Here is a 12,631-nt window from a genome sequence, read left to right on the forward strand (position 1 = left end):
ACTGCCTTCCAATGCAGGGGGTGCAGGGTCGATCCTTGGTCGGGGAGCTAAGATCCCACGTGCATGGAGGCCAAAAAACCAAAACATAAAAAACAGAAGCAATATTGTAACAAATTCAGTAAACACTTTAAAAAGGGTCCACATCAAAAAAAAAAAAAAGACTCCATGGCCTGAGCTGTCCAATGACCTGTGCATGCCTAGAGCTTCCCACCACACTCTAACCACTTGCATAAATGGTTATTGATAATGTGGAATTTCATGTTACTTGCAACTTGTAGGAGTTAATGACTGGGAGGCATTAGAAACTTGGTAAGTTAATACAAGTAGATACACAATAGTCATGTCCTCCAGCGATATTGTTAACTAGACCTCTGTCTCATAGTGTCAGGAATGTATAATTGGGATCCTGAAAACCGATATTCCTTTTATGTAAGGCAGCCTTTAGAAATCTAATACCTCCTTTGAAAAGTCCAGTATGTTTAAATTAATGCAGTTTGACTGGTTTGAAGATTGAAAATAGGTTAGCATTAAGGCCATGATTCCTTTAGTAATTACTTTTTCTATTGGTAATAACTGTTTCTTTAGAAATGACATTAACATTCTACCAAAACACAGCAGTAATCCAAAAGTTAATGTTCTGTTCATTTATAATTATATTTAATTCATATTTATGAGTTGTCGGGAGGAAGGAGAAAGAAAGAAGTTTAAAAATTGTAACAGAGGAAACAAGTTAAAAGCAGAAATTTTCCTGATAGTCTGAAGAATGTATGAATTCACTTAAGTGGGAAAAAATAAATTTTTAAATACAGTTACATAAAATCAGATTTTATTATCTACCGCTGAAAAAAAATCTGTATTTTTATTATTTCCTAGTGGCACTGAATGAATTCAGTGGATAGACTTTTTCCATTTCTTTATTACTAATCAAAATATTACCATAAACATCCCTATGATTTTGGTCTCAGTAAGTCAGTTAGATTTGGGTTTTTTTTTTTTTTAATAAAACCAGGGAAAATTCTGCATCTTTAGACAGTCATTGAACAAGTAGCTTTGTGTTGTTTTCTTTGAATTGTCCACGAAGCCTGATGTATTATTAATGAATTAATTTCTCGGTGGTGAAGGCCTGTGAATAGCATTCTGTGAATGGGCAGTTGCCTGGTGGGGCCAGTTTTGGCTGTTGTCATTTAACATGTGTTGCTCTATTGTGAAGTCTTATCCAGCCGTAGGACAATGCTCGTTTAATCCACCATGATGGGACCTACACACCCTGAGCCCAAGTTGGATGCCAGGGTCAGTTACCCAGCAGCTTGGGCTGGGGCACTGCTCTGCCTCACTGCCTAGTTGCTGTGATCATTTTGCCTGCCGTTAATTTTCCCTAAACCAGGGGAAACACGTCTGTGAGCAGTGCAAATGTTCTCAAAAGAGATTCCAAACTGGTCGGCTGGGGTGTCGCCTCCATTCCAGAATGGAGGCAGCGTTCCAGGGAGTGTAAGTTCCTTCCTTCCTCCTGGAAATGGAAGCGTCTGGGCCCACGAGATCCCTGATGTTCTGAGGTCCAGAGTAGCAGATGGCATTATGATTTTCCAAATCCTGATGAACATTCTAACTGAACTTGTTCATTTCACAGTATGTAGTTCTGTTTTTTTTTCACTTCCTCTCCCTTCCTCCCTCCCTGTTCCTCTCTTTGTTCCTCTCATATTGACTAATTTTAAACTGTTGTGGTATCTCATCAGTTTAGCCAGCTTTAAATCCCCTTCTCTCTGCATTTATTGCTTGGAACCAGGTATGGCACAGTTTCACACATAATTCTCAGTCTGCGCGTCACAGCCGACATAGCCTTTGAATTTGTTTATAAAAATATGTAAGCAGATACCGCTGGCACTCCTACACCGTGCAGCCACTGAAAGTTCTATTCCCCCCATATTCGTAGCCGGCAGTGCAGGTGGCAAATGGCAGTAATTATTTTACCTAACAGTCGAGTGAACGTCCAGGAGGACGCACAGTGTGGCGATGTGGACTTTGGATTTCCGCGAGTTCCCCAGGTCTATCTGGATAGTGTCATGGCCTGTTGACTTTTTAGGACACGGGCCTGCCAGGTTCTTGCCCTTGAACGGTATGTGGATGCAGTTCAGCTGTTTCAGTGTTAACCCTTTACCTATGAAAAAAGGAATAATTCCTTTCATTTAGGAACTGTTAAGAGTTCTTTGTCACTCCTGGATTTTCCTCTTGCGTTTTTGCTTAATATAGTTTATGATCTGCCTTGAAGATCGCTTTTAAGCAGCACTTCTACACATAGAACCTAGTGAAATGGCAGCATATGTATTAACATTATAACATAGGTCCTGGATCAAACATGTGTAGCCGGACTTTTCCTGAGGAAAAAATACTGACCTTACCAGTGTATGAAATTCAGACACTATATAGGGACAAGGTAAAAGCACAGGTAGGAATTGCTGAATAATTACCTTTAGACTAGCCTGAGCAGGAGGCTTCCCACGAGGGTGAGCTCATTTAATGGTTCCTAAAACTCAATCTCGTGGATGTCAATGGTCATGCTTGATTATTTGCAGCAGTGTTTTATGAAAAAGCAATAGAAATGCATTGGGAGGCTACAGTGAGGGGGGAGACAATAACGGGTTTTACTTTTGTAAATGAATTCCCTTTGGTATGAGACAAGCATGTTTTTTGCTGCTCTGCCTAAGCCATTGAGCAGGAAGGTGTGTGTGGATGGTAGTGTGCGTGTGTGTGTGTACCATTCAGGTAGGCACCTCTAAATAATACTGTGCTCTTTATAGCTTATGATCAACAAGAGACCTAAAATAAAAAGAGAAAAAAGATGCTCATTGGCTTTAGAAAGGAGGCAAATATGGTTTGAGATTAATTCATTTTCCAGTTCTCCACCTACCTATTTTCAAGGAATTTTATGAAGCACCAAGATCTTTGCCATATGTTTAGAAAATCTCTGAGTAAATGTAAGTCTTTTAAATGACAGAAAAAATGAAGGGTTAGTTTTGACTTAAATGACAAAGTGTATTCCTCTCCTCTTTTATCCCAGTACTGAAGAACTGCCAAAACATTTAGAAGAAAATAGGAAAAAATCTGTATAATCTCAAATTTCAGAGATTCTTTTAGACCTGTTCATTTATATTTTGTGTTTTTTGTAAGCCATCTGGTTGTGATGTTCACTTGGCTAATAGCTGGTTCTCCCATGATTTAAAGGATTGCAGGAAAGGTGGGTGTTTCAGTGGTAAAAATTCAGGCCTTTTGCCCCTGGTTCCAGGTCCGTCTGAGACAAGTTAAATGAGCTGCTACTGTCAGCCAGGACCCAGTGAATAGAACTTCACACCAAAATGCCCACACATGTAATTTGTCACATCTGGCAACCCAGAGCATGGGGTGACCCGCTGTGGAAATTGAATCATCTTTCACTTTCTCTGCTCAAGGCTTGATGTGGAGTGGGATGTGTAAGCCGAGGTCTCTCTGGTCTCCAGCTGAAAAGGGTCAGAGGCTTCCTTTTCTGATGACGTCCATCTGCAAGCCTTCCTAGACTCAAAGCCTCTTTCTCACCCCAGCGCTGTCCCTCATAGCACCCGGAAGATTAGGTCAGTTCCACCTGCTTTCTGAAATCAAAAATACACTTAGGGTTAAAACACTGATTGTTTCCTGACAGAGTGGCCACATTTTTAAGTAAACAGGATTTTGAACAAGGATTGATTGAATTTGTACAGGTCTGGTGTGGAATTCTGGTTTACTGATAACTAGGCTGAGTCATTCTCTGAGCACTTGTCTGTCTGTTTCCTACCTTTCTGTCTCTCTGATGTCACTGTCTTTTTTTCCCTGGCTATAGTCTATTATAGCAAAAACTTACAGGTGTGAACACTGAGGACCTTCAAAATATTAAAACTGTGCTAATTCCCCAGAATCTACCATTGGATTACACTTTGGATAGGTAGATTTTTGGTTTGGAGATTACTTCTGTGGCAGTCTTTAGAGGTGAGGGTCCAGTTTTTTTGTTTCTTTGTGGCCTCCCCCCAACTAAATGAGGTTTCCTCCCCAGTCAAGAGCAGATTTTTCTGGTGGATTCTGCCAGTTGTCTCACAAAGATTCTATTTCAAGGCAGTGAACAGTGGAGGATCAAAACAGTTTGGGATCCGATAAGGCAAAATGCTGTCCTGCCTGATGTGAAGCCACTGGAATCACAAACAACCTTCAGTCCTAGCATTGTGAATGGACATGGGGCAGTCTAGGAGAGCTGTGTCAGTTAGTATGAACCCAGTGTGTAGGACCAGAAATTGTTGGGCCAGACCAAAGGAACATTAGGCTTGAATTAAAAGATTTATTTTTAAAATGTTAGAGTGTAGCTCTCAGTACTGGTCAGACTGCAGATGATTCTGTGATGTTTACCTGTTGGCTTGATGGCTTAACACCAAGAAGTCTCGAAATAGGCTGTTAAAAACTGTTAAAAAGGATTGCCATATTTCACTCAACTTGCCTGGTTTAATCTAACCACAGCACAGCCGACCTCAGAATTCACCAGTGTGGCCAACACCTTGAGATTTTTGATAAGTTGTCCTGTCTTCTTTATATTTTATTGTGAATACGTATAAAATCTTGGTTTGAAGGAATGTCTGTTTTGCACAAGAGCAGGTAACATGATACAGATTAAGATGTTCAAGGTCCCATTCAGCCCCATGTGCTCTCTGGAAGTGAGGAAGGAAGAAGGTAGGAGAGCAAAGACAGTATCTTGCAGCCCTCCAAACTCCTACGGTTTCTTCCCCATCACTCTTAGGGATGCACGTCTTATCCCTCTGAACAACACACAGATTCCTCCATGATATGGTTCAAGTATCAGTCATCCTGCAGTGCCAGCCAAGCACCTTTGACATGGTAGATGGTCAAGAAAATTGTTGAATGAGTGAAGCAATAAATAAATAATGAATGTATCATTTTTATACAGTATTTTGTGTCTATGCCCTATCAGTGTCTGATTAACCACCATATCATTGTCATCTTTAATTATGAATTAAAGGCAAAAATTAAATCCTCAGGTATATTTTTAAAGCAAAGGTCCCTCAACTTCTTTCCAGTTGAATAGTTATGGCAGGCTTCTCCATTATTCAAAGCAGAGCTCTGCTAAAAATCTGGACCTTGTGAGTTTAAAAAATAAAAAGCTCCTTACTTTTCTACTTTTAAACTTTCTATTTCAGCATCATTTTAGATTCACATTCGGTTGTAAGAAATAATATGGAGCAATCCTGTGTATCCTTCACCCAGTTTCCCCCAGTGGTAACAGTTCATAAGTATAGTACGGTATCACAACCAGGAAACTGACGATACAATCCACTGATTCAGATTCTCCCAGTTTTACATGCACTTATGTGTGCGTGTGCATGCTAGCATGTGCGTGAACGTTAATGATATGGATTCTTTAAAGAAACATGGTTTTAAAAAACTATGCCTTTAAAATAATGATTTCCCTTTTAAGTAAGTCATTTTAAAAGCATTTTTCTCATTTATGTTTTCTTTATTTGGAGTATCCAACTTACTTGTCTGCTCTCAAGATCACAAAGTGTACTTTTTGGCACAGTTACTCTGCAAGTGAACTAGCAGCAGCTGTGGTTGGCGTGGGACCTCCTTCTCCCCCCCCCCCCGCCCCCACCTCATTGCAGGTACACACACACACACACACACCCTCTCAGATTTTCTGCTGCTTACCTTTTTTATGCTTGAGTACCTTGCTGACAAGTGCTAATAACAAAATACCCAGAGAGAGTCCAGTCGAAGTTAGCATACATTAAACATTCTGAACTTGTCCTTTTGCTCATAGATTGCGCATAATTAATAATTAAACAGTTTCTGTTGTAATGGGTTGACCTTCCTGAACTGTTCATTACTCACAAGGCAAAGGCATCACTCAAACTTCCGTCTCGTTGTCCTTCGCTGTTCTCTAGCATGCCGCCTGCCTGTGTTCCAGTTGTTTAGCAGGAGGGTCTGACCAGGTAGTTCCCGAAACCTCTGAGACTTGGAGACTGTCCCCCCTGATGATCAGAATTACTTACTGAAATGGCTACAGCAGCTGTTTTTATATAAGTTGCCTGTTCCCTAACAGGATCCGGCTTGTGTCCCTTTAGCAGGACACTAAAGTTGATTTGGGACTGGAATCTCAGGTCAAGGCTTTTGGTTAAGGTTGTGTCCACTGTTTCTTTCCATACCTCTGTGCTTAGAAGTTCAACAGAGAAGCATCCCCCAAAAGCCCTTAGGGTGAAGTATGGTACCCGGGATCGTAAAGGGTGACTTTTATTAACAATTTAGAGTCCGTTTCGCTCATTACCGGGAGTTATTGGTGTAACTGCTTCTCTAATTTGTGTTTACATTTTTGAAATGTATTTTTTCTTCATCTTGCCTGAAACCATGTTCCACCGAGAACTTTTTTGATAAGTAGCAGCAGCGACTTTACGAGATCCTCCGAACCCCTGGGCGTGGTTCTGTCTCGCTCTAACCGCACGGTAACCGGCTGCTTCCCTCCCTGGGAGCCACGGAGACGCTGGCACAGCTTTACTGTGAGCCTCCCTGCCTCCTTCGCACAGATTGGAATTAGATAACGAAATAGACAGGTTCTCGGAGATTTTTTACATCCTGATCTAAACTAACTTCTAATTTTACCTGCTTAAAAATGAGAAAAGTATACTTAAAAATCCTCCAGCGTGGTGAACACTGTCAGGTCTGTTCCTTTGCCTTCTTTGGAGTGTTAACAGCCTGCATGCTTTTGTGGAGTTGGAGGCTCTCAGAGGGCTCCTCCCCCACCCCTGCCGCCCTTGTTCGCGTGTGGCATTCTGACTACCCCCCACCCCACGAGTCAGTCTTCTGTGTCTCAGAAATTTCTCCTCTGAGATACACAAGAGATATGGATTTTACAGTGAAAAGAAATACCTGGCATTATGCATGAGATTAGAATTTCCCCCCACATCTTTGATGACTGATTCTTTCCAGGCACCACCGAGATGAGAATCCAGTCTCTGTGGTTCTGCAAAGTCGACTTGGGCTGGCATTTTCACAAGTGAAATAAATTATTCATGGGTACCACCCAGTGTTCCTTAGTTTTATATTATGAGGAACTTAACAGGCTACAATATCAGGTCTTAAATAAAATTAACTGCCCTTGCAAAGATGTCACAATTTCCTCGTTTTGTTTCTCATCCACGTTAAAATGACATCTTCATCAAGTTGCCTAGTCTATAATTCATTAATTTACTCTTGGTATCATGCTTTGAAATGAGGTCCACATTAGCATCACGTTTTATACCAGGATCTTTGTAGAAAACCAGTCTAGAATTTTAACTATCTTGGTAAATACTCAGCCACATTAAGACAGTAGGCTTTTATTTTCCTAAACATTCATTTTAAAGCAACTACTACTCAGACACTTCCAGTACTACAACCTCCCAGAAAATTTCAGAAAGGAATGACTTAGAAAACTAACTACCTGATCAGAGTCCATAATTTTTGTACCTCAGACTTTGAACTATCTTTTTGCTAATAGTGTTTGAGACAGTAAAATGTCATTTCTTGAACTGGGCCTTGTAGAATCTTGCAGGCTTGGTGATATATATGGCTTTCCTAAAACAGACTGGGCTGAAATTGATATCATGTTTTATTTTTGCTCTTCAAACTGATAGGACTTCTGTGACCATTTTATAGTACCTTTATCGAGGACTTGTCATGTTACTGCGTGCCTTGTTTCTTTTGAGCAGACTATTTCGTCAGCCCCCCGTTTTTCACGTCCTCTCTATGTAATGCCTGCATGTAATCCTTTGAACTTGGCAAGATTTTATTTCACTCCCATTTTCCTTTGTTTTCCTTTCCTCTTGGAAGCCTTTCTCTACTGATGAGAATTTTAAGTTTACGATTACAAACCTTCCCCTCCTCTGGATGAATAGAGTCAATTCAAAGAGGACAGATATGCAAAAACTAAGAAACATTTGGCCCACATTCCTTTTTTTTTTTAACCTCTTCGGGAATTTTTTTTTTTTTTGGACTGCTTTGACCCCCTCAATTCCTTTTGATTTAATTGTATTTTCCAGCAGTTTCCAATTGTTTGAATTGGAAACAAAGCCTTAATAAGAGTTCTAGTTAATTTTCTGTCTTGTAATTACCGATCTCATTTTTCTGATAATTGGCCCCAGCAATTATATGTATATTTACTAATCACATAGGAGGCTGTGCAATTGTATCTCTCTGCCACCATTGATAATGACACGCATATTGCAGAGGTGCTTTTATCATCTTCTTTTTTCCACTACATCAAAGCTATTTCCTCTCGTTCTCAATAATGAATACATGCATGCATTTGACACAGTTGTGTGCTAGAGAAATTGTTTGGCTCCCACCAAATGCTGCATGCTCTGAGTTTCTTGCCTGCAGCGCTGGAAGGTTGTATGTAATGATATATTGCTCATCCAAATGGCCAAAGCACTCCAAAGCACAGTGAGATTAAAATAAGTCATTCCTTTGTTAATTTAAATAGGTGCATGTATCATACTTTGCAGGGCACTTTGTGTAGGGATGTCAGGGAGGAAAAAAGCCGCCGAAAGGTATTTTTAATAGCAAATGAGAATAGATGAGAATGGAGTCATTTGCAGCTGCCTACTTTATGTGGCTCTCTTGTTCCAACTGTAGGTCTAATGAGATGACTGTTAAAGTACTCAGCAGTGTAATTTCATTACATCCTGAGCCGTTACACTATAAACACAGTGGCGCTCTCTGTCATTCTTGGAAAAACTCCTAAATTCTTAAAGCCTTCCTTTGCAAATGGTAATGGGGTTTGCTCCCTGTGTTACGCGGTAGTTGTTTTTTTGCTGTGTCGTTTTCTGCTCTTTTGAGTGACTCCCACCTCCACCCTAGTTCTATTGGTGGTCAAGGTGGGCGTTTTTCATTGTATTCTTAATTCACTGGCTTCCTCAAATGATGAGTTTGCCTAGACTGGCAAACAAGCTGAAATTCCTTTTTAGGAAACAGCTTTCCCTATAAAAGCTTTTCTATTAAAGTGAAAAAAGAAACCAAACAAACCCCAACTTTGACCTATGTGATTCAGTTAGGGGCAAGCAGTTAAGAGCAGCTGCATATACTAATAAATGTAAATAAAAAGGAAAGTGTAAATAAATAGCAAATCCAGCAAAAGAAACAAAGGTCAACACAAGAATAATTTCACAGCTCTTTGTTAATTACAAGACCATTTGTGTGTTACTTAAATAATCATTAATTTCTCATTTACACTTTCATACCTTCCTTCCTACCCTGTGGCTATCATTGTCCTTTTTTCACCTCCCTTCCCTCTTTGCTCTGCTGTTTCTCACCATTGTAAAATGTGTGTGGCTTTAAATTTGGCATTTTTACATAAACATGTGGAAAAGAGTGTAGACAGTTTTTTTAACTGGATGAGGCCTTATTTTCCTTTCCACATGGTGGTGAATCCTTGTTATACATTCATCTTTATATGCTCCTTTGGGATGAGGGGGTGGAGGGTATAAAGAAAGAGAAGGAATTGTTGTGACTTTTGGTGACTTGTTTTTCCTCCATCCCAGGATTCGCCCGTCCTTCCGGTTGGAGAGTTCTCGGAGCCATTTGTACATTTCATCACTCAGTGGTGAGCCTGTTTGCAAACATGCCATGCCCTCAATGTAAATGATACATGCCATTAACTCGGCGGCTCCAGGAGACCTTATGGCTCTCCCTGCTTCCTTTTGGAGACAGGAGGGACTTTGGGGCCTTGGGCAGATGGGGCAGCAAAGCTGAAGAAGTTGTTTAAATTATGTAAACGTTATTTACACAAAGGATCATAAACGTACTTTAGAGGCTTTTTCCTGTTTTAATAAACTGCTGAGAGTCAGGCTACTTCTTTGAGCACAGATACTGTTGCTATCCATTTGGTTTTTTTAAGAAATACACAATTTTATAGCCCCTATCGAACAGACATACGAAGCTTATTTTTATTAACGTAACCTCAAGTTACCCATAAAACTGTCTGTCACTTAGTGAAAGCGGCATAGTTTATTAATTCATTGGATTTTCAGTAAATAACTTTTATCTTTGGTTATATTTTAGACAGTACTAGTGTCCCATTTCAATGAATTTTGATGTTTGAGAGACTATGAAACACGGTTCCATTAGGCCCACTTTAACCATTATAAGAACTGAGAGGAACCACAGGATTTGGATCAAAGGGGCCCTTAGAGTCTCTAGGCAACGCCTTGTCATTTTACACCTGAGGAAACAGGCATTTTTCTGCCGAGGGTTCTTTTCCAGCCTTCTGCCTTTTCCCTCCCTGTAGAAGGAAGTCTTCTTTTGTTATCGCTTTCACATCATCCACCTCTCCCCTCTTCAGAAGCACCCATGTGGCCTTGGGAGGCCTGGTAGCTCCACTGCCATCCTTCTGCCGTCTCCCTCATGCCAGCATGGGCAGGGGGGGAAGAGAGAGAAGGAAACTGGGAGCATAGAAACAGCTGCCCCGGAGCAGGAGACAGGGCTAACTAGACACTGTTCTGGACATTCTGGAACTCCTTCATAACTACCTTTACTTCTCTTTCCCTCCTTCGTTAACGTCCTCCTTTTATCACCCCTACAGAGTTGTGTCTCCTAGTGGAAAATGAGCCCTTCATTCCTGTGGTGCTGCAAAATGGTGCACTCAGGAGCCCTTGCTAAACCGCAGTGGCTGTACACGGTCCCCTCGCCCTCCCTCCCATGACCCATCTGACGATGACGCTGACGTGAAGCCAAGAAATAGCCCTCACATAAATGTCAAACTCTATCACCTTTTTGACTAAGCATAATAGTTTACCTCTTAATAAAAGTGTCTCATACAGTTTATATTCCATAGAAGAATATGTGAAGAGATTTTTAACCCTCAACTTCTAAAATTTTTATTAACACTATTTCTATTTATTCAGAATACTTATATAATATTCCATAGCTTGTAAAAACTGTTTTCACTCTGCATACATTTTGTTTCCAAAATATGCTATGTTGGAAACAAGCATACGTATTGGTTAAACATTAGAATCCTGAGCTCATTAATATTAGAGCCATTATCTAGAAATAGGTATTAGTCTCTCTTAATTTCCTTCACGTGAAATTCCTAGAAACAAAAGCACGTTAGGGGAATGTCCCATTTTGAAATGCAGAGATTAAAAACCAAATTTTGTGATTCCTAAGCTGCCTGGAGCACCGGGCTTGGGCATCACCTGCTCCAGGCTGTTGGATTTGTGCCGTGACCACCATACTTATCTCACTGTGTGGTCTGAGACCAACCTGGCAGTGGCGCCCTTTCTGAGCAGACAGGGAGAAAAGCAGATAGGGCTTTGCCTGCCTTCTGTCCAAAAAATTAATCAGCTGTTATATAAAAGTTTTATGGAGACAGAGGGAGGGATAACCTGTGTTGAAATTTCCACAGATGTCAAGCCGAAACAGAAATGATAGTGGGTAATAGCTTTGTTTTCCCAAGAGATACAGCTACTTTGGAATGTCAGATTAGGACTGTTACCAACTCCACTGGCGAGACAGCTTGAATTACTTGCTAATGGATGCAGTATTTGAGAGGTGCATATGGTTATTTATAGGGAAGGCAAATGTCCTCGATGTCATTAATGGTTCATAACTACGGTTCTTGTTTACCAAATGATCATTAGATCTCTTTACTTAAAAAAAAAAATACTCTCAGCAAAGGCAGAAATTATATGAAGAGTTTTTGGGGTTTGCTTTTTTTGCTTGCTTGCTTGAGGTTGCCTTATGTAAAGAAAATGTGATTTTCCAAGTAATAGAAGCAGCAGTCTCTTTTCATGACTTCATCCTGCAGATACTCTGAGTTTAGTATAAATCGGCCATCAAATAGGCAGTTTACCCACGATTACCTCGGTCCCATGACTGGGTGCTTCATCACGTAGCTAAGTACATGCTACAGCTACTAATTATGCCTATTGCATGTAAGACGAAATATTTTGCAGAAGGAATGTGATTCTTTAAGCAACTTAAACAAACTTAACTTTCCCACAGCTGTTTAATGAATTATCAACTTGCATGGTAGCCAAAATAAATGAAAGTCGAGATAATGTAATAACCCATTTGTAATTTTGCAGCATTATCTAGATGCCTGACCTCTTTTATATAGTACTTGTCATTCAGAGTAATAATGAAGGAATGAGATGTTTTCTTATTTGACCTGATAGTCATGTTTCTTTTCTTATTGTCTTATCCCAATTACCAAAAAAGAAATATATTGTTCTCTAAATTTGTTTGAAATGAATTGATAACTGAGTCAGGAAAAGAATATTGCTGCTTTTTTTTTTTCACATTAGTTTCAGAAGTAGAATTAGGATAAATTTAAATTCATTCTTTTTCTGTATTGCAAGAGTAACTCCCCGCCCCCCCCAAAAAAAGTCTTTATGTTTTTGATTCATGAGATTCCCCCAAAATCAGATTAATTGAAGACCAAAATAAAAGAAAGGCAATACATGCTGATGCTTTGGCCAAGAACTGAACATGATGGATTTTGAAAACATTCGGATTCCAGGGGAGATAGTCACTGGTGGAAATTGTAGTACAGATTTACAAGCGATATAGAAAATATGAGTTTTTCTCT

At 40.0% G+C, this 12,631-nt stretch overlaps 1 protein-coding gene across 17 annotated transcripts in view; it reads left to right on the plus strand.

Annotated features, from left to right (window-relative positions):
- Positions 1-12,631, plus strand: part of MAP2K5 (mitogen-activated protein kinase kinase 5) — a 262,400-nt gene that overhangs the window by 215,049 nt on the left and 34,720 nt on the right. For 9 of the 17 annotated variants that reach the window (XM_057723002.1, XM_057723006.1, XM_057723000.1 and 6 more), the window contains one exon: positions 9,582-9,643. The exons of 7 other annotated variants lie outside the window; for them this stretch is intronic. In XM_057723002.1, the coding sequence (XP_057578985.1) occupies positions 9,582-9,643 (62 nt within the window). Of the gene's footprint in view, positions 1-9,581; positions 9,644-10,621; positions 12,629-12,631 lie in introns of those variants that run through there. One more of the 17 variants, XM_057723011.1, reaches the window with a different exon arrangement.

This window comes from Hippopotamus amphibius, chromosome 2 (assembly GCF_030028045.1).
Source record: "Hippopotamus amphibius kiboko isolate mHipAmp2 chromosome 2, mHipAmp2.hap2, whole genome shotgun sequence".
NCBI classification, from domain to species: Eukaryota; Metazoa; Chordata; class Mammalia; order Artiodactyla; family Hippopotamidae; genus Hippopotamus; species Hippopotamus amphibius.